The following is an 18,424-nucleotide window of genomic DNA, read 5'->3' as shown; positions in this document are numbered from 1 at the left end:
TGTGATATGGCATAATATACTACAGCTAAGATCAAAAACTATTTATTCTACAGAATATTTTGCACAACCCCATTCAGTGACCTAGGAATTATTTACACTTGCTAATACATTTACTCCCTAACAGTATTTGTGCTTAATAATGAAACTGAATTTAACATGAACTGTGAAATTCAAAATCATAACACAAGAAGTAAAAACTGTTTCAACAGACTATGCATGTCTGCCTATGGTTCAGAATGGAATTTTATATTCTGCTGGAAAATTATTTATTTTAGAGCAACCACAGGAAACATAAATCAGGATGGCCAAAAGAAGATCACTAAGGCCTTCACTGATAGCCCCCCACCCCCACCCCAAAAAATCTTGACCACAGACAATTTCACATGCTATATTCAAACTTGCACGCAATCCTTTAACCAACCCAAGAAACCAGCTGCAAAGGAGCAGCTGTCCTCTCATGGTCCAGTTGTTGTTGTGGTCTTCAGTCCTGAGCTGGTTTGATGCAGCTCTCCATGCTACTCTCTCCTGTGCAAGTTTCTTCATCTCCCAGTACCTACTGCAACCTACATCCTTCTGAATCTGCTTGATGTATTCATCTCTTGGTCTCCCTCTATGATTTTTACCCTCCACACTGCCCTCCAATACTAAATTAGTGATCCCTTGATGGTCCAGTACCATCCCCAAATGCAACAGAGAAAAACCATATCCTTTGTCAGGATGTCAATATACCATCAAGCCTGGAAATAAGGTCCATCCCACACACAATCCTTCCCATTCCGTCCAAAGTGTATTTCATTTCCTGCTCAGTCTATGCAATAGCCTTGCCTATATTACACAACTACCCACCTTGACATATGACTCATACTCTTGTGGACTGGTGCAAGGCCTGTCTGATACTGCCATCCACCACATCCAATATGTGCACAGTATTTTATGTGAGCACATCCATCAGCCATCTTTCTATCCAAACTACTGGCCACTGCCAAACTGACCAACAGCACAATTTATCACCCAGTCTCACAATATGCTGCAGAGCACAACATGTTCAATTTCAATGGTTGTCTCTGCAACATATTCTTTGATCCCATAGCTTTTCTGGCCTCTATCCCCACTAGACTGTACCCTACAGCTACCTCCACCTTTGCCCCAGAACCCTAGCTTCTGTCATCCTGCACCCACATCTGCCACTCTGCAGTTTCCCTCTTCTGCGCTATCTCCGCCTCTCAACCCACTCTCTACATCATCATGTGCTGCCTCTCCCTCCCCCCACCTGCAGCCATAATGAGCTCTTCAGTGCCACTTTCCTATCTTGGGTACCTCCTGCCTCTCCCTCCCAACTGTCAACCACCCTTTTCCAATTCTCCCTCCCATTCTCCACCTTCCTCCTTCTTTCATCCACTCCATCCGACACAAAACTTCTCACCCCACTTGAGCTGCAGTCACCCGCACAAAGTAGTCCACAGGGACAATGTATCAGTAGGCGAAAGTGTGTGTGTGTGTAAAAAATAGCAATTTAGGAAGTATACTCACAGCGTTGCATCTGCTTGTTATATTCAGACATGTTATCTGGCCTGATACTCCTTAAAAACCGCACATAATCATCACTGTGAAATTTCGTCATTTCATCAGCAGTTGCTTTATGCGGCCGCTGCAAATGGAAATCAATTTTATATAAATATTTATTTGTAATTGTAAGAATGGTCAGTATTCACATACAGGAATTCATTACATCTCTGATGTTTAACAGCTCAATTTGATTTGGTTTGTATCATGTTACGGAAATATGTAAAAAGAGAAAACGACATGAAAATTAAGTTATAAACACAATATTTGTTTGGATAAATGCAAATATCTACTAACAGTGCTGCACATTCTGATAACCAGGATCAGTACTATACAAGTGCCAAAAATATACATTGTGCTTGTTGTTCAGTCAGATAAGGTCAAAACTGAATCAAACTAGGGATTATATCCATGGTTTTGTCATGAACCCTTTGCCTCACTGCCTCATATGCTTCAGGAAATTGCAACACTGGGATGGTACAATTACTCTAAAGTGGTACAGTGTGAACACCCTGACAATAACTGCCGTAGCATCAGCAATCTGTGAGCTTTGGTGACTGAATGGATCATTCATAAGAACATTTTTATTTTTGTGAGTGACCTCTGGCAGCATGTCCCCTGAATTGTAAGCAGTACAGATCTGTTGTCTGTTTCCACTCAGATCCTGCTGTCACAATTCAGCGCATTTAATTAAGAATGCAGTCGCCAATAGATAATGTCTTCTTCGTGGCATTTCCTGCAGAAAATTTATTATCCGTCCTGTCTAAGTCACAATTTTGTTCACACTCTTACATTTCATCCATGTGCCTTTTCACTGACGTGGCTGAGGTAATAACTACTATTCAATTTTGGTGTTCATCACATACTGTTGTCTTATGGCTTTTCAGCCAGTCATACATATACAACAGTGGCTCCAACAATAAAGGTTGCATACTTCTCTAGACTTCAAATTAATTAATATTCTTGAAATGCATGGGGGGGGGGGGGGGGGGGGGGGAAGAACAGTTTGAAATGTCTGTACACTGCAAGTACCCAACAGAACAGCTACGCTGTATATGTATAAAAATTTGTCGGAGAGCCATTTTTTGTTGAAAAACACGTTATTCATTGTACATACTCTAGTTTTTATCTTTTAATAAACTTCACTAAATGATTTTTTCCTCACATACTGTGCAAAGAGAGGACGACTTCTTTGGAAACACCAAGTGAAGACTGTCTCCTGTCCACCAACTCAAACAATGGCACTGCTTGATAGTGTCAAGGATGACTTCAGACTATGGAAGTCTGGTTTCTATTAGATCCGCTGCCAATGTGGCATGACAACACAGTTCAGACAGTGAGTACTGTCCAAGATCATTGTCAAGAACACTACCATCACACCAGACCGCAGAAGCCTAACAAGCTGGGGTCATGGAACACTGCCTATCAGAGTTACACAGAAGCGATTACGATCGTGGTCTGGTTCTGGCATAGACTAACTTCTAGGGCTATGTCATTAAAGAACCTATCGAGTTTCAGTTAAGGAAATTGCTAATCACAATGAAGTGACGAACAGTGGAGATGCTGCCAGCACTCAACCCCTGGCATGAAATTCAGACAGAGCAACCAACTGGCAGAAGGAGATGTTATAAACACGCACACCCATACCTGGATGTGGGCCTCAGGTAGAGCAGCAGGTCAGCAGGAAGGCACAGGGGTAGGATCGGGGAGCAGGGCACGGAAGAGATAAAAGCGCCATGTCAGCTTCTAAGCAACCACAATGAAGCCGTTGTGTATGCCATTTCATATTTACCCAGAGTAGATAGTTAAAACATTCTGAACCTTTCAAAGGAGGTTATTTCATTAAAGACTGTCTAATTAAAACCGTAGAGATTACTCTGACAAAAAATTTCCAAAAAGCCTTTCAAAACAGTATTGTTGTCTGAAATTAAATTGTGGAAAGAATAACTGATTGGGTCAAATCATCTAGTTTTGAAGCTTTTCACTATCTGTAAAAAGAGTAAAAATGTATAGAACGTAGTTCAAGTAACTGTTTCTTAGTGTTTGCAATATAGACGTCAATACTTTTGAGGAATTATTGGAACTAGTTATTACCATCATATAACACCAGCACAGGACATGATAACTGTGTTTTTGAACATCTGCAAAAAATGCAATCTAGTTCTGTCCAAATTAACATCTGTTACTACAGACTGAACCACTCCTACAACCGGAGAAAACAATGTTTTGTGCAATTCTTTGGAAAATAAAGAAAAAAAAAATGCAGATAATTGTGAGTACGGCTCTTGCAGCAAGGGTTCTGTACAAACTTAACTTGTATTTACAGATAATTCATCCATTCAGGAACGGAGAATCTGGATGATTTTTGACTGTCATCTGTATTAATACTGGCATTATATCTTTACTGGCAATTCCAAGACTTTCAAGAATGTTTTAATTTTAAGTTTCAAGTTCAAATTTTTTGTATAATTTCCCATTTGCTATGATTTAATGGAAGTCCCCAGAAAAGAAAATGGCTACGAGTATTGTTGTTATGCAAATGTCTAACTGTTATGTGAAACAATGGATATTTTATGAGATAACAAGATCATCATCCCAAATGATAGAAGTGCAATCCTGCATCAATTACCAATATTGCTTTGCTTTGAAACATTACAGATGGTGTACGTATCTTAAGCACAGACTGTCACGGTGCAGCTGTCACGCGGCCTTATGCCTTTCCCCACTAGATGACAAGGCATTGTTTTTACAGCAGCAGGGGATTTCACTTCAGGGCTATTAGCACAAAATATTTATAAATTATACAGAAAAACCTCTCTCATGAAGAACTCTACCTATTACTGAAAACCAAATCAAATCCCTACAGTAATTTCTAAGACTTTTGACATTTTATGAAAGCAATGTCAGTTTGTAGAGGCAGAAAATATTTTTTTTATGTGATATAATTACAATTAAACAATTTTTCAATTTTTTCCTTTATTTACACTGTGAAACCTCTTGTCTTGCCAAATTGCACAACTCTAGGTTAACGGGATAGACACTGTGGGTTTTGGTGAGCGAGTTTGCAAGTATCAAAATGTGACATAAATGGCTATACCTTTTGATTGTATGACTTAAAATCTTAAATTTTTTATGCTACCAAGCAACCATAGATCTTATGATGGATGGATGGATGGGGTTGTATGGACGCACGACGGCAAGGTCTTCAGCGCCTGCTCAGTAACAGATTGAGACGGGGGTCAAGAAAATACTCAGAACAGGAAGATAAAACAGAACGTAAAACACAGGTATCAACCCTGGAAAAATATGTGCCTACCCACACCAAATCGTGGAACGAAGCATGCTGTCAGCAGTAAAATATAACAAGATCATCATCCCAAATGATAGAAGTGCAATCCTGCATCAATTACCAATATTGCTTTGCTTTGAAACATTACAGATGGTGTACGTATCTTAAGCACAGACTGTCACGGTGCAGCTGTCACGCGGCCTTATGCCTTTCCCCACTAGATGACAAGGCATTGTTTTTACAGCAGCAGGGGATTTCACTTCAGGGCTATTAGCACAAAATATTTATAAATTATACAGAAAAACCTCTCTCATGAAGAACTCTACCTATTACTGAAAACCAAATCAAATCCCTACAGTAATTTCTAAGACTTTTGACATTTTATGAAAGCAATGTCAGTTTGTAGAGGCAGAAAATATTTTTTTTATGTGATATAATTACAATTAAACAATTTTTCAATTTTTTCCTTTATTTACACTGTGAAACCTCTTGTCTTGCCAAATTGCACAACTCTAGGTTAACGGGATAGACACTGTGGGTTTTGGTGAGCGAGTTTGCAAGTATCAAAATGTGACATAAATGGCTATACCTTTTGATTGTATGACTTAAAATCTTAAATTTTTTATGCTACCAAGCAACCATAGATCTTATGATGGATGGATGGATGGGGTTGTATGGACGCACGACGGCAAGGTCTTCAGCGCCTGCTCAGTAACAGATTGAGACGGGGGTCAAGAAAATACTCAGAACAGGAAGATAAAACAGAACGTAAAACACAGGTATCAACCCTGGAAAAATATGTGCCTACCCACACCAAATCGTGGAACGAAGCATGCTGTCAGCAGTAAAATATGGACAACACAGGAAGAAAGGGGTAGAGGGAGCTAAAACAATATAGCAGATGGAAGTGGCTGGCTGACCGCAAGGAAAAGAGGGAGGAGCCAGTCACTCTGCAATACACTAAAACCTCCAGCCTTAAAGTTTAGGCCAGAGTCCAGACACATCACAAAACTTTAAAACCCTAGACACACAAGTCTCATCATTAGCTAAAACACAGGGCAGATCCCCATCAACTTCTGCTGCTGCCCTTGCATCACGGTATAAAATGCAGTCTGTTAAAATGTGCCGGACAGAGATGTGCACACCACAAGCATCACAAAATGGGGGATCCTCCTGCTGTAATAAAATTATATGTATGAGAGGACAGTGCCCGATCCGAAGACGCGTGAGGGTCACCTCTTCCTGCCTGAGCAACCGGCAGGAGGAACGTCGCAGCCGAGTTGTTGACTTCACCAACCGCAGTTTATTGGCCATCACCGCCAGCCATTCTTCCTCCTACAACTCCATGCACATCTTGTGGAGTGCAGAAATGACAGACTGCAAGGGAATAGGACACTGGACCACATCCTGCTCTCTGCAGGCCTCCTTGGCAGCCCGATCAGCCTGTTCATTGCCCCATATTCCTACATGACCAGGGGCGCCCAGCAGAAGGACACCACCTTACACCACCGTTGGAGCAAGTACAGGTGGTCATATATCAGCTGGACCATCTCCTCAGTTGGGTACAGATTCTGCAATGATTGTAAGGCACCTGAACACAATTCATCTGCTCCAGCGCCTTCAGGTTCATGTGGAGGTCCGCTGCGAAAACAGTATATTCATCAGGGAGGCGAATCCTTGTAATATGATCAGGGAACACTACAAAACAGCTAAGGAAATTCCCTTGTTTGGAGCCATCAGTGTAAACGACGGTAAAACCATGAGGCACATCTAAAATGTTAAAAAACAGATTGAAATGTGAAATCTGGCGTACTATCTTTCTTAAAATTGGTCATATCTAAAATAAGTCTGGGTCTCCAGAGAAGCCAAAGTGGAAATCTGCTCCAGCCGCGATGGAAAACACAAAAACCAGCCATATCCATCGCCGAGGCGCAATCCTGTGTGCGAATCCCATAATGGTTATGAAAAAGTCGTGCCAGAGGAAGCTGAGCAACATTATGGTATGCAGGTGTGTATGGTGTGGACAAAGTTTTATACGCCTGGCGCACCGTAAGTAGCCGTCGCCGCATATGAAGTGGAGGTTAACCAGCCTCTGCCCAGAGGCTTGGTGTGGGTGCCCCAGTGGCCAACCTAAGCCCTTCATGGTGCACAACATCCAACATCTTTAAGTAAGAAGGCCTTGCAGACCCATACACCGTGCAACCATAATCGAGCCAAGATCACACAAATGCCCTGTAAAACTGGAGCAGACAAGTCCTGTCTGCACCCCATGTACTGTGGCGAAGACATTTTAAAATACTTAAACCCTTAAGTGACCGTTGCTTCAGGTCTTTAAGATGAGGTAACCATGTAAGTTTAGAGTCAAAAATGAGCCCCAGAAATCTCAGCGTGTCTTTAAAAGCAAGGACAGTGTCCCTCATCCTCAACTCAGGAAAGGTTAAAATCGAACGAGAATGGTGAAGAAGAACACACTCGGACTTCTTGGTGGGAAACTTAAAACCACTCTTCTGCACCCAGTCATCCAAACATCTAAGAGTAAATTGCAACTGACGCGTTGTCGTTGCAAGGCTTGAAGAAGAACAAAACAAAGAGAAATCATCCATAAACAAGGAACACTGGACAGGACTTTTCACTTTGGAGGTAATGCTGTTAATAGCTATGGCAAAGACAGTCACACTTAAAACACTATCCTGAGGGACACCATTCTCTTGCTCAAAGCGATCAGACAGGACATCACCAATTCAGTATCTAGAGTATGGCGGCGAGAGGAAAGACTAAATAAAAAGAGGAAGACAACCATGAAAACCCTATTTGTGAAGCTGCTCCAGGATGAGACGGCTGCAAGTAGTATCATAGGCCTTCCTGATGTCAAAAAATACACCCACAAGGTAATGGCAGCATAGGAAAGCTTGTTGTATAGCCACCTCTAGGAACGAAAGGATATCGAAAGTGGAACGAATCCTCCTGAGCCCACAATGAAAGCAACTAAGGAGTTGCCGGGATTCTAACATCCAGACAAGGCGGAGGTTGACCATCCGCTCCAAGGTCTTTCCCATGCAACTAGTAAGGGCAACACTACAGTAGCTACTTGGGCTCGTGCTGTCTTTCCCAGGTTTTAAAAAAGGAATTAAAACTGCCTCACGCCACAAGTCAGGAAAGTGATCTGACGCCCAAATGGCATTAAAAAGGGCAAGGAGGATTTCTTTGTTGCGCCTTGTGAGGCGCCGTAGGATACTGTAATGGATCCTGTCGTGACCAGGGGATGTGTCACATTCTGCAGACAATGCAGAATCCAGCTCCCACGTGGAAAATGGCCAGTTGTAAACTTCATTAGACGTGGACTGGAAGTCCAGACTACACCTCTCAGCAACCTCTCTATGGTGCTGGAAAGCCGGATCCTGACTGGCTGTTGAAGCAACCATGGCAAAATATGCTGCCATAGTCTGGGCAACATCTCATGGAACCGTGTGGAGAGTGCCGTTATTCATTACAGAAGCCATGGGGCACCTCCGTCCTTTCCCAGAAATTCTCCTGATGGTCTCCCACACAATGGAACTTTTGGTGGAACGATTAATGGTTTTCAGAAACTGTTGCCACGACCTCTTCTTGCTCTCTTGAATAATGTGGCGGCATTTTGCCCTCGCTACCCGAAAGGCTGCAAGATTCTCAGCAGTCTGCCGACACTGGAACCGACGCAGAGCTGCACGCCTGGTCCTGATTGCACAGCGGCATTCGGCACTCCAACAAGGGACAGTTTGCCTCTTCTGGTGGCCTGTGGAATGGATGCTGCAGCGGCATTGTGGACCATTTTGATAATATGATCCACGCACGCCTCAACATTCCCACAGTGTTCGAACCGGGCCAACTGGCTATAAAGTGTCCAGTCCGGCCAACTGAGCAGCCATCGTGGTGGTCTCCTTTCAGGGCCCATGCCATCTAGCAGGTGAATCCACAACGGGAAGTGATCACTGCCGTGCAAGTCAGTGACCACTTCCCATTTAGCACTGGCGGCAAGAACTGGATAGCAAAAAAGAGATCAATGGCAGAGAACAACCCAGTCGCTGTGCAGAAGTGAGTGCTCTGTCCTGCATTGAGCAAGTAGGCACAGGATGACAGGAGAAGCCTCTCAATTGCTTTACCCCTGGGACAGGTAATTGCAGAGCCCCAAAGCACATTGTGGGCATTAAAATCATCACAAATAATGAACGGCTGAGGGAGCTGTGTAAGGAGGTCGGTGAGGGCCACATCATCAAGTGCATCATGTGAGGGCAAGTAGAGTGAACATACAGTCAATGGATGACGCACGTGCACGTACACAGCGACAGCTTGTGAAGTCGTTGTAGGCGAGAGAGGTGAGGAATGACAGTCCGGCCTGACAAAACTACCTACGCCTCCTCTACCTCTCTCTCCACGCAGGTCATCCTTTTTGTGGAGCGTATAGCCTCATAGCTCAGGGGAGTGTGATGGATGGAAATAAGCCTCTTGGAAACACAGACACAGTGGTCTACCCTGAGAGAGTAGACGAAGTTCCTCCACATGCGTCTTGAACCGCTGCAAGTTCCACTGAAGTATGGGAGCCATCTATGACGGGGGTAGCACCTTCATCCTGTCTCTTCGACAGGGTGGGGAGACTGCAGCAGGTGGAGGGGCAGGCGTGGGGCGCGATGATTGCCCCACATACATGTCTAACTTCATCAGCTCGGGGGAAGAGTCAGATGAAGCATCATGTAAAACGACATCTGCATGGTCAGACGGTTTACCATGTCATTTGACCTGCTGTTGCTGCTGTATAGGGTATAGGAGCTTTCTGCGGTTTGGTGGGCTTTAGTGGAGCCGACGTGGGAGTGGTAACGGCTGTACTGGGCTTCTGAACGGCCTCAGCTGTTGGAGGCGCCAGGGGCTGGCCCAAGTTTGCCACTGTACCTTTGCCTGCCATTCGAGTAGGGGCTGCAGGCTCTGAAACACTGGCTGCATTGCAAGTGCACTGACATCTGCATGTATTAGTGCCAACACTCACCACCTCTGTCTGCATAGAGGCATCTGCTTTTAGAGTAGGCTTCTGAACGATTGACGCAAAAGATGTAGCAAATGTGGGAGGTTGCACCGACTTGTAGATCTTTTTGGCCTCACCATAGGGGATACACTTGGTTGTTTTTATTTTCTGGACTTTGAGTTCCTCTAAAAATATTCGGCAGTCCCTACTCCAAACAGGGTGGTTTCCAGAGCAATTGATACATTTGGCTGGAGATGAGCAACCAACTCCTTCATGAGCAGCCTTAGTGCAGTTGCCACAAGTTGCTTTGCCTTTACACCCTAAGGTGGTATGCCCAAAACACTGGCATTTAAAACAGCGCATTGGGGTCGGGAAATAAGGCCTCACACTAAGGTGAAGGAAGCCAGCTTTAACATGTTCAGGAAGTTTCGTGCTACTGAAGGTCAGAATAAAGGACTCGTATTTGATAAGATTGCCATCAACCCTCTTCATGATATGTTGTACATCAACTATACCTTCCGGAGCCCACTCACGTTGCAGTTCTTCCCTGGGAATGTCGACTAGATCCCGGCATGTCACAACACCTTTGCTATAATTCAAGGTGCTGTGCAGTTCAGTGTCTATGGCATGCTCCCCAAAACATTTAGCAAATTGGGGGTTAATTGCTTGCTGGGAATTGGAAGTTTCCACCAACAAGGTCCTATTATGCAAGTGCTTCACTGATTTTAAGGAGCCACAGATTCCCTCCAAACCCTTTTGTATATAGAAGGGCAAAACCTTCTCATAACTACCCTCCTTCTGTTTCACAATGAGAAACACGTTATGATTACCAGAATGCATTCTGTTACCAAAAACTGGACTTGTCAAAGAAGCACCAGAGCCAGGGGGACTGACTGCACGAGCCCTCTTGAGAGACTGGGTGTTAGAAACTCCCAGCGGCCCACCCTTTCCGCTGGGAGGAGGAAAAGAGGATTTTGAAGGATCCATCTCGGTCCCACGAGCAGCTAGGGAACTAGAAGTCCACCTAGACAGAGTCCCGTGTGCCTAGGTAAGCCTTATACAACTGAGGTGTGACAGGTTCCCCAGAGATTGCCCGCTAATGACTGTTCCACCTCAACAGCCACGCATCTCATCGGCGCGCAGCACACCTTGAGATTGAAGGGTTGTTTATATAGATTTATTTCATCCTCGCAATCTGGGCGGCCAAGCCAAGATCCCCATTCCCTGAGAAGCACAACGTTCCACCACCGCACCACACAGTGATCGCTGAAGTATGCCCAGAGCTTACGATGACAGGGGACTGGCAGCGCTTACCAGTCCCCAGCTCAGGAACACCGGGGTCGCCAAGCCCGTACCCAGCAAATGAATGCCGAGCCCCTGCCGGCCATAGACCTTAGTACGTGACAAATTTCAACTTGATAGAACTGTCCGTTCCTGAGAAAAAGGGGCTTTAACAGTCAAACAGGTGGACAGACATACGATGGACACACAGACAGGACAGATAACAAAGTGATCCTATAAGGTTTCCGTTTTTACCAACTGAGGTACAGGACCCTAAACACAAAATGAAATTTATGATGCATACAATATTTATTATATCTACTGCATTATACATTAATAAACATCATGCACCAAAGAACCATGGAAAATGAGAAAAAACAGTCACAAAAACTAATTTCATTGAATCTCAAGGTCTTAATAAGTAAGAATTGTTGCTTTCTTAATTGAATTATAAATCAAATATTCTGCCTTGTCCTTCTATACCGAGACATGTTGACTATCATGCTCTATATGTTTATACACTTGTGGGACTTAAAAAAAGAAATATGCTTGTTGTTAATAATTACCGACCAAGAAATTTATTTATTTTTTGCTGCTATATAGTTGTGAGAGTTATGCTTAATAGTTGATGTAACAAAATGCCTTACCTGGTTTAAATTCAAAACTGCATGGAAGAGACTACACCATCATGAACACGAGTCACCAAGTTAACACATTCAAATGACAACCAGTTCATTGGGAAAAGTAGCTGAAGAAATTCCAACATGCAACATGAACAAATCCAGAATTGAATTTGAGAAAGGGTTTCCAGATTTTAAAATTGTGGAAGGCAAATTTTTCTGATAAATACTGAAGCAATATTGTAGATCTGAAGGCAAAAATAATTATGTGGCTTTGCCTACCTGGTTTTTACAAACATTTCCTGCCAAGTTCAAAAAAATCAGAAAATTCAAATATTAAATTATATTAATATTTGGATGCACAACATGAGCAATTATTTATAATCATTATGGTAAATAAATCACCTGTCAGGGCTAGAAATACTGACATTCCACTAGGTTCCATTTTGAAATTGTCCCTGCAAACAAAAGTTCCCTTAAAATAGAATATATAGTATCAGTGCCAGGATGAAAATAATTTTATCATTGTTCTCCCTTCCTGTATTGTACTTTCGGTAACTGCAAGTTCAACTGATAACAACCACCTTGCCTGAATTTATATACCAATGTAGTAACCCATTCAACTGCGCGGCCATCAACACCTATGTTAAATATGGGCATCTGTATTTAGTGACCGGAACAAAAATACCCTTTTTCACAAGCAATAGTGCTATGACTATGTCCATGTGACTCCACACCGAACTGCACGGAGGGCAGACCCTCAATCTCCCCAGAAGTACCTGTCTTAATGCTGTCACTCGTTGCTGGCATTCCAAACCCTTTCCTGTTGTCAATGTGAAGGCCCAATACGGAGTGAATGACAGAAATGAAGAACAATGTCAACGGTTTTCCATGTGAAAAAATTTTCACATATCAGTAGCTTTTTTAGAAAACATAGCAATGTCATTAATTAGGTGTGTGAGGAAGGCCATTCTTCCATGCCTAATCTGCCAGGACAAACAGCCCTCCCAATTGCCATCAACAACAACACTGCCTACACTACTGCTGTCAAGAGGTCTGGCCCTGGCAGCCAGAGACAGTGGTCATGTGTGTGAGAGTTGTATTTGCATGAAGGTGCGTGTGTGTGTGTGTGTGTGTGTGTGTGTAAGTAATTCAGAAGGCTTTTTGGCCAAAAGCTTACTTGTTTAGCAGTCTTTCCATTGTGTCTGTCTGCGATTCAACATTTCCACTATATGGTGGTAGCAATCTATCCTTTTCATAATACTGTCATTATTCCAGCCTGTATTTTCCACTATTTGATGGATCACATGAATTACTACAACATGGTAGTTTTCACATATCAGAAGTTTTTTTAAGAACACCAACATTTAGGCTGGGATTACACTGGAAATTGCATCCCACTTGACTTGATGTGGGCTTATTCAACCGGGTAACCAACACCAGCAGGTCTTCTGCCCATCTGCCATTGCAGACTAACATTCTTGACTGTGGTTTAATACTTGCATCATCCTTAGTCTTTTAAATGTATACTTCATACATTGGAGGACAAAAGAAAATTTGTCTGACCTCAAGAAAATGTTTACACTTCTAGATATTTGGCAACTGGTTGTATCTTTCACCTAACTGAATGGTAATCAAAATTAATTATGCAGCTGTAGAAAATACAGTAAGCTGCGTTAACAATGTCATTTAGTAGTAGTCTTCTGCAGAGCACAGAAGATTTTTTTTTTTTTTAAGAAAAAGAAAAAAGACAGCTATTGTAGACTGTTACAAAGAAAAATAAAGTTTCTGAAATGAACCATTGGCAATTACAGACTGTAAGTGTTTTAGGATAAAGTGTCCTACTAATAGTGGAGGATGTATTACAATTGTAAAATTGTAAACACTTTTTTTTTATCATCATCAAACTGTTGCTTGCTGCAACTGAGGGTTTATTTTGGTTGACATTTGGGGAGATAAGAAAAGTTATAGTTGTACTTTTTCGGCTTCCTATCTGTGATTTCCACATGAGGAGAAAACACAAATCATTGTATTTCAAGATCAAGAAGAACTATAAAATGTGAATTTGCTATTATGATTCCCAAATGGAGAGTATCAACCAAAGTCCACAAATACTGCCAAAAAGTGGAGAGGGTTGTCAAATGCTCCTGTTTACCACATTACATGTGCATTCAGAAGGAAGTTTATCAGTTTCATTAATACAAACAGTGTTCACATGAATGCAATTAGCAATATCACTTCCTGAGAGAGAAGCTTTCTTCTTGTATTTTAACAGTCCTTAGAGATATGTGGCTACCCAAACTTTTTAAAAAAAAAAAAAAAAAAAAAAAGAAAAAAAAAAAAAAAAAAAATCACTGAGAATTCCAGGTATGGGGAGCAAGACGATGTCATAAAAAGTCCCTGATAAACTATCTTATATCTCGGCTGAGATTTAATGGCCATAAGCAGTAGTTTGCCCACAGTCTATAAATATTGCTAATTTATATGGAAAAACATTCATATAATTAACTAACTCTGAAATATTAAGTATTTTACAATTTGTAGTTTATAAAACTCAATAAAATTAAATTCTAATGCTAGGTTAAAACACAGCATTCTCTGAGATTTTGTGAAAGTCTTGAAATTCCCTGAGAATGTCCTGATTTTTCCATGTAAAATGTAATTCCCTGAGAATTCCAGATATTCCAGAAGAATTGCCACCCTGTTGGGGTTCAAGTTCATGGCAACACCTGAGTTTAAATCATCAAAATGAACATTGATTTTTACCCATTCTATAACCTTCAAATGATATTTACAAGTACCTATTATTTTAAGTACCTAGTTTCAGCTCCCTGAGATTGCAGATGCGTGTGCAAGTTGCACTCGTGTGAGTTTGTGTGTGTGTGTGTGTGTGTGTGTGTGTGTGTGTGTGTGTACTGCTGACAAAGGCCTTAATGGCCGGAAGCTATGATTGTGTGAATCTTTTTATTGTGGCTATCAAGGCTCAGCATCTTCACTACATGGTGACAACAACTTTCCTTCTCTCGTATTGTTACATTCCATCCAGGATTTTCCATTGTTTAAGTACCTTTTGTTCTTCCAAATGTCAATGCTGGTAAAAATACCACAGAATATTCAACAGTCACTTTTTGTTGGCACAGAGCACACAGGTAGTCAGTGTGGTAATATCAGTTTAGGACGGCTCCCAATACCTACAAATGCCAACACAGTTTCTTCTCCAGCTGTCACCCCACAGTGTTGCCCTCTATTGTTGGAAAGTTATAGTGATAGATAAACAATGGTATGAGTGGAAGACAGACAGATTAACTATTTCTCCCAAAAGTCTTTATTTTACAAAAAAGCAAACTACTGCAAAAAATTAAATCACGCACTTAATGGTTGGTCACTGACAGAAACTGAACTGACCAACCTACTTTTTAATACATTAAAATCTTCAGTTGCTTACAGAGACTGCTGCAAATGACAAACTAAATTGTACAGCACATATAGTACTTGTTCCATTGTTATAAAAATGGGTCATAAGTCAGCTAATGAGATCCAGATGCACAAAATGGCAAGCTAATGAGATCCAGATGCACAAAATGGCATTGCACATCTATGGAGGAAGCAAAAATTTTACTGGTTTGCACAATGAACAGAAAATCTTATCTGCACTGAGCATCACTAAAAATATCCAAAAATGTGTTAAGCGTGGAGTAAAATGTGAGTGCCTTGTTCTCTCCCACAAATTTCATCCATGGGCTGGACTGTAGCCAATCGTGAGGCTGATCCCGTCAACAGGCACCATTCACCAACCCATGTCCTACGCCATCTGGGCAGGGCAGAGCCACCTGTGAAAGCATCCATATGATCTAGCAACTAATCTGCAAACACTGTGTTGCTTTCTACATGGGTATGAAAACTAACATGTATGGATGAATAGCTGCCAACAAATTGTGACCAAGACACAGCTGAACATGCCACCCAACAAGCTGAATTCTTCCTACAATCCTACAAACACCAGCTTTTCAGAACTGTGCAAGTGGGAACTCTCCCTACAACATATTCTTCATCCTGTAACAACCCTGTCCTACACCTTCCCTAGTTTCTTTCTCCCACTTATCTACACATTCCCTGCAACCAATCCAGCACTACAAATGTCTTCTACCCTACACGTCCTTTCCCCTTCTATCCCTTCTCTTCCTCTTCTGTCCCTTTCCTCCTGCCCCAGCAGAGCCTCCCATGCTGCACCTAACAACCATATCCTGTCTTGTCCCTATCAAGTCCCTACATGACTGTTTAAACCAGGGTTTTACACACACAGTCTGAACCCTCTCTGGCTGAAGATCTGCAAACTGTGCATGTCCTTGAAGTATATAATGCAGTGCAACAAACTTTTTTAACTGACTGACATTTTTCAGTTGGCCAAGAGCCATGGTGATTCAGTGCAGCGTATTTCTGTAATGGAGTCTTCCTTTAAACTAATAAACAACTTCCATTCAATGGCATAAAACTGGCCACGTTCTCTGCAATACAAGTACAGTGCTAGGCACTGTTTGTGGCAAAACACTTTTGTTTCCCAGCAGTCCAGATTGATCTTCTTTGCATTCCAGATGGGAATGTTTGCATTATGAGAATGACTGTTGTGGCAAAAATAAACCCTAGTGTGGAGGGCTCCAGGCAGCAACCCCACTCGATGCAAGTTAATAACATTTCTAGCAATGATCAGTTGCTGGTATCACATAACACTTTATTACTTGCAACTACACAAAAAATTCCAGAGAATTTTTAGTTTCAGTCCTGATGATCGGTCTCAGTCATTAAAGTTATATCAGTCTGGGTGCTCTCTCACTCAATGCAGTAAAATCAAAGTTGTGGGAGTATTGCTGTCATGAGATGCCACTTCTAGGTCGTGTGCAACTGATAGCCACTTACAAGAAGATGTCCTGAACACTGTAATTTTTGGTTGTGGCAGATCCGTTGGTCAAGAATATATCTGGCCTCAGTGCATATTCCATTTCGGATTTTCATTACACATACAGTACACTCCCTCAGCATGTCAGTACCTTGCGCTGCCATTAATGTGCTTCATACATAATTTGCATCAGTATTTGAACCTGGGTTGGGAAATGCACTGGACTTTCAGGCCCATGCTGTCTTATAGGCGAAGGCAAATCTGAGATTATGCAAAAAGTCCACTTGATTCCGTTGGCCATTATGGATAAGGTTAATATTCAACTCCGATAGATTATAACAGTAAGTTTTGTCCCGTTTCTTGGGATCGGTGGGCTTCGCTCTTTGTGGTGGTTAGGAAGCCTGGGAGGGGTGCCCTCCAAATGCTCAGGCACAAACTGATTATTATCACTTGCCTCATTTGGATGAACTCTATTCTAAATTTTAAGAAGGTGAACTATTCTACAAACTCTTTCTCACAGAGGCATATTTTCAGCTGCCTCTTGATGAAGACTCAAGGAAGATCTCTTGAACACACAGTTTGCACTGTCCCAATACAACTGTTTGCCACTTTGTATGGCTAGCACCCCCACCACTCTCCAGAGATATCTTGAACAGACTATTGCTAGCATTCCATACTGTCTCAGTTACTTAGATGACATTTCACTCACTGGCCATACAACTGACGAACATTTGCGCAATCTCTGTTTCGAAATAAGTGTAATTTTTCCAAGTACACCTTCACTTACCCTTTGGTCATTTATTTTGGTGATATCCTCAATGAAAATGGATTTCAGGCCACCATTGAATATGTAGTAAACGCTATTCGGAATATGCCAGTGCCAAAATTCATTAAGGATCTGCAAGTATTTCTAGGAAAAATGAACTACAATCTACAATTTATTATCCAAGCAGCCTCCATAGCCAACCCACTTGACCATAAACATAAAAAAGGAGTACCTTATCAATGGTCCAAAGTGTGCAATCAGGATTTTTAGAAGTTTAAATCCACCTTCCAAACTGCCCCCCTGCCTTGTGACCAGCCCCATTTGGCATTGGTGTTGGTCACAGGTGCATCACCACAAGGCCTTGGAGCAACTCTGCCCCCAAGTTAGACGATGGAATTAAGGAGCCAATTACGCTTTTGTCAACAACGCTTACTCAAGATCTCGAACTTTCTCTCAGATTGAAAAGGAAGTGTTGGTCACTGTTTTTGTGGTCAATTAATGTTGCATTTATTGTACGGTCACAAATTTCATCACACCGTCAATCAGGGTCCTTTGGTTTGGACCCGAACGGATGGTCCCAACCAGAGGCTCCTTTGGTTCTGTGACGATCATGGCTGAAGATTTATGGACCTGCATTATAGGGCACAGAGCTGTGTGAAGGGTGCTGTTCACAAAGGAAGCAGTTACTCAGATCGTGGAGTACTTGTAGAGTGCGCATGGGGTTGTTTTAGGCTAGGCTGTAGTTTGATGTCCTCTGCTGAATGCTCACGAGTCAAAACACAGAAAACAAAATCAAATCAGATACAAAGTGGAGACACTTCCATTCTCAAAACTTTTACAGTAAATTTTTCAAGTATTTGTTACAAAGCTCCCAAACTGACACACCTGCAGGAAATTTCTCAAACTCAAATTATTCTCGTGACCCAGAGCTGGCTGAAATCGAAAGTAGAAAGCTTCGAGATATTTAGCGTTTCAAGGAACATGTATCAGAAAGACAGATTATATGCCATAAGAAGGG

The 18,424-nt window shown here is 42.1% G+C and overlaps 1 protein-coding gene across 2 annotated transcripts in view; it reads right to left on the bottom strand.

Annotated features, from left to right (window-relative positions):
* The window catches only part of LOC124607499 (histone deacetylase HDAC1), a 161,080-nt gene that overhangs the window by 83,723 nt on the left and 58,933 nt on the right, over positions 1–18,424 (bottom strand). For both annotated transcript variants that reach the window (XM_047139883.1, XM_047139884.1), the window contains exon 3: positions 1,531–1,648. In XM_047139883.1, coding sequence (XP_046995839.1) covers positions 1,531–1,648 — 118 coding nt within the window. The remainder of the gene's footprint in view (positions 1–1,530; positions 1,649–18,424) is intronic.

The sequence above is a fragment of the Schistocerca americana genome, chromosome 3, assembly GCF_021461395.2.
Source record: "Schistocerca americana isolate TAMUIC-IGC-003095 chromosome 3, iqSchAmer2.1, whole genome shotgun sequence".
Classification (NCBI taxonomy): Eukaryota; Metazoa; Arthropoda; class Insecta; order Orthoptera; family Acrididae; genus Schistocerca; species Schistocerca americana.
The sequence above is the reverse complement of the archived record's forward strand: the minus strand, read 5'-3'. Positions and strand labels throughout refer to the sequence as shown.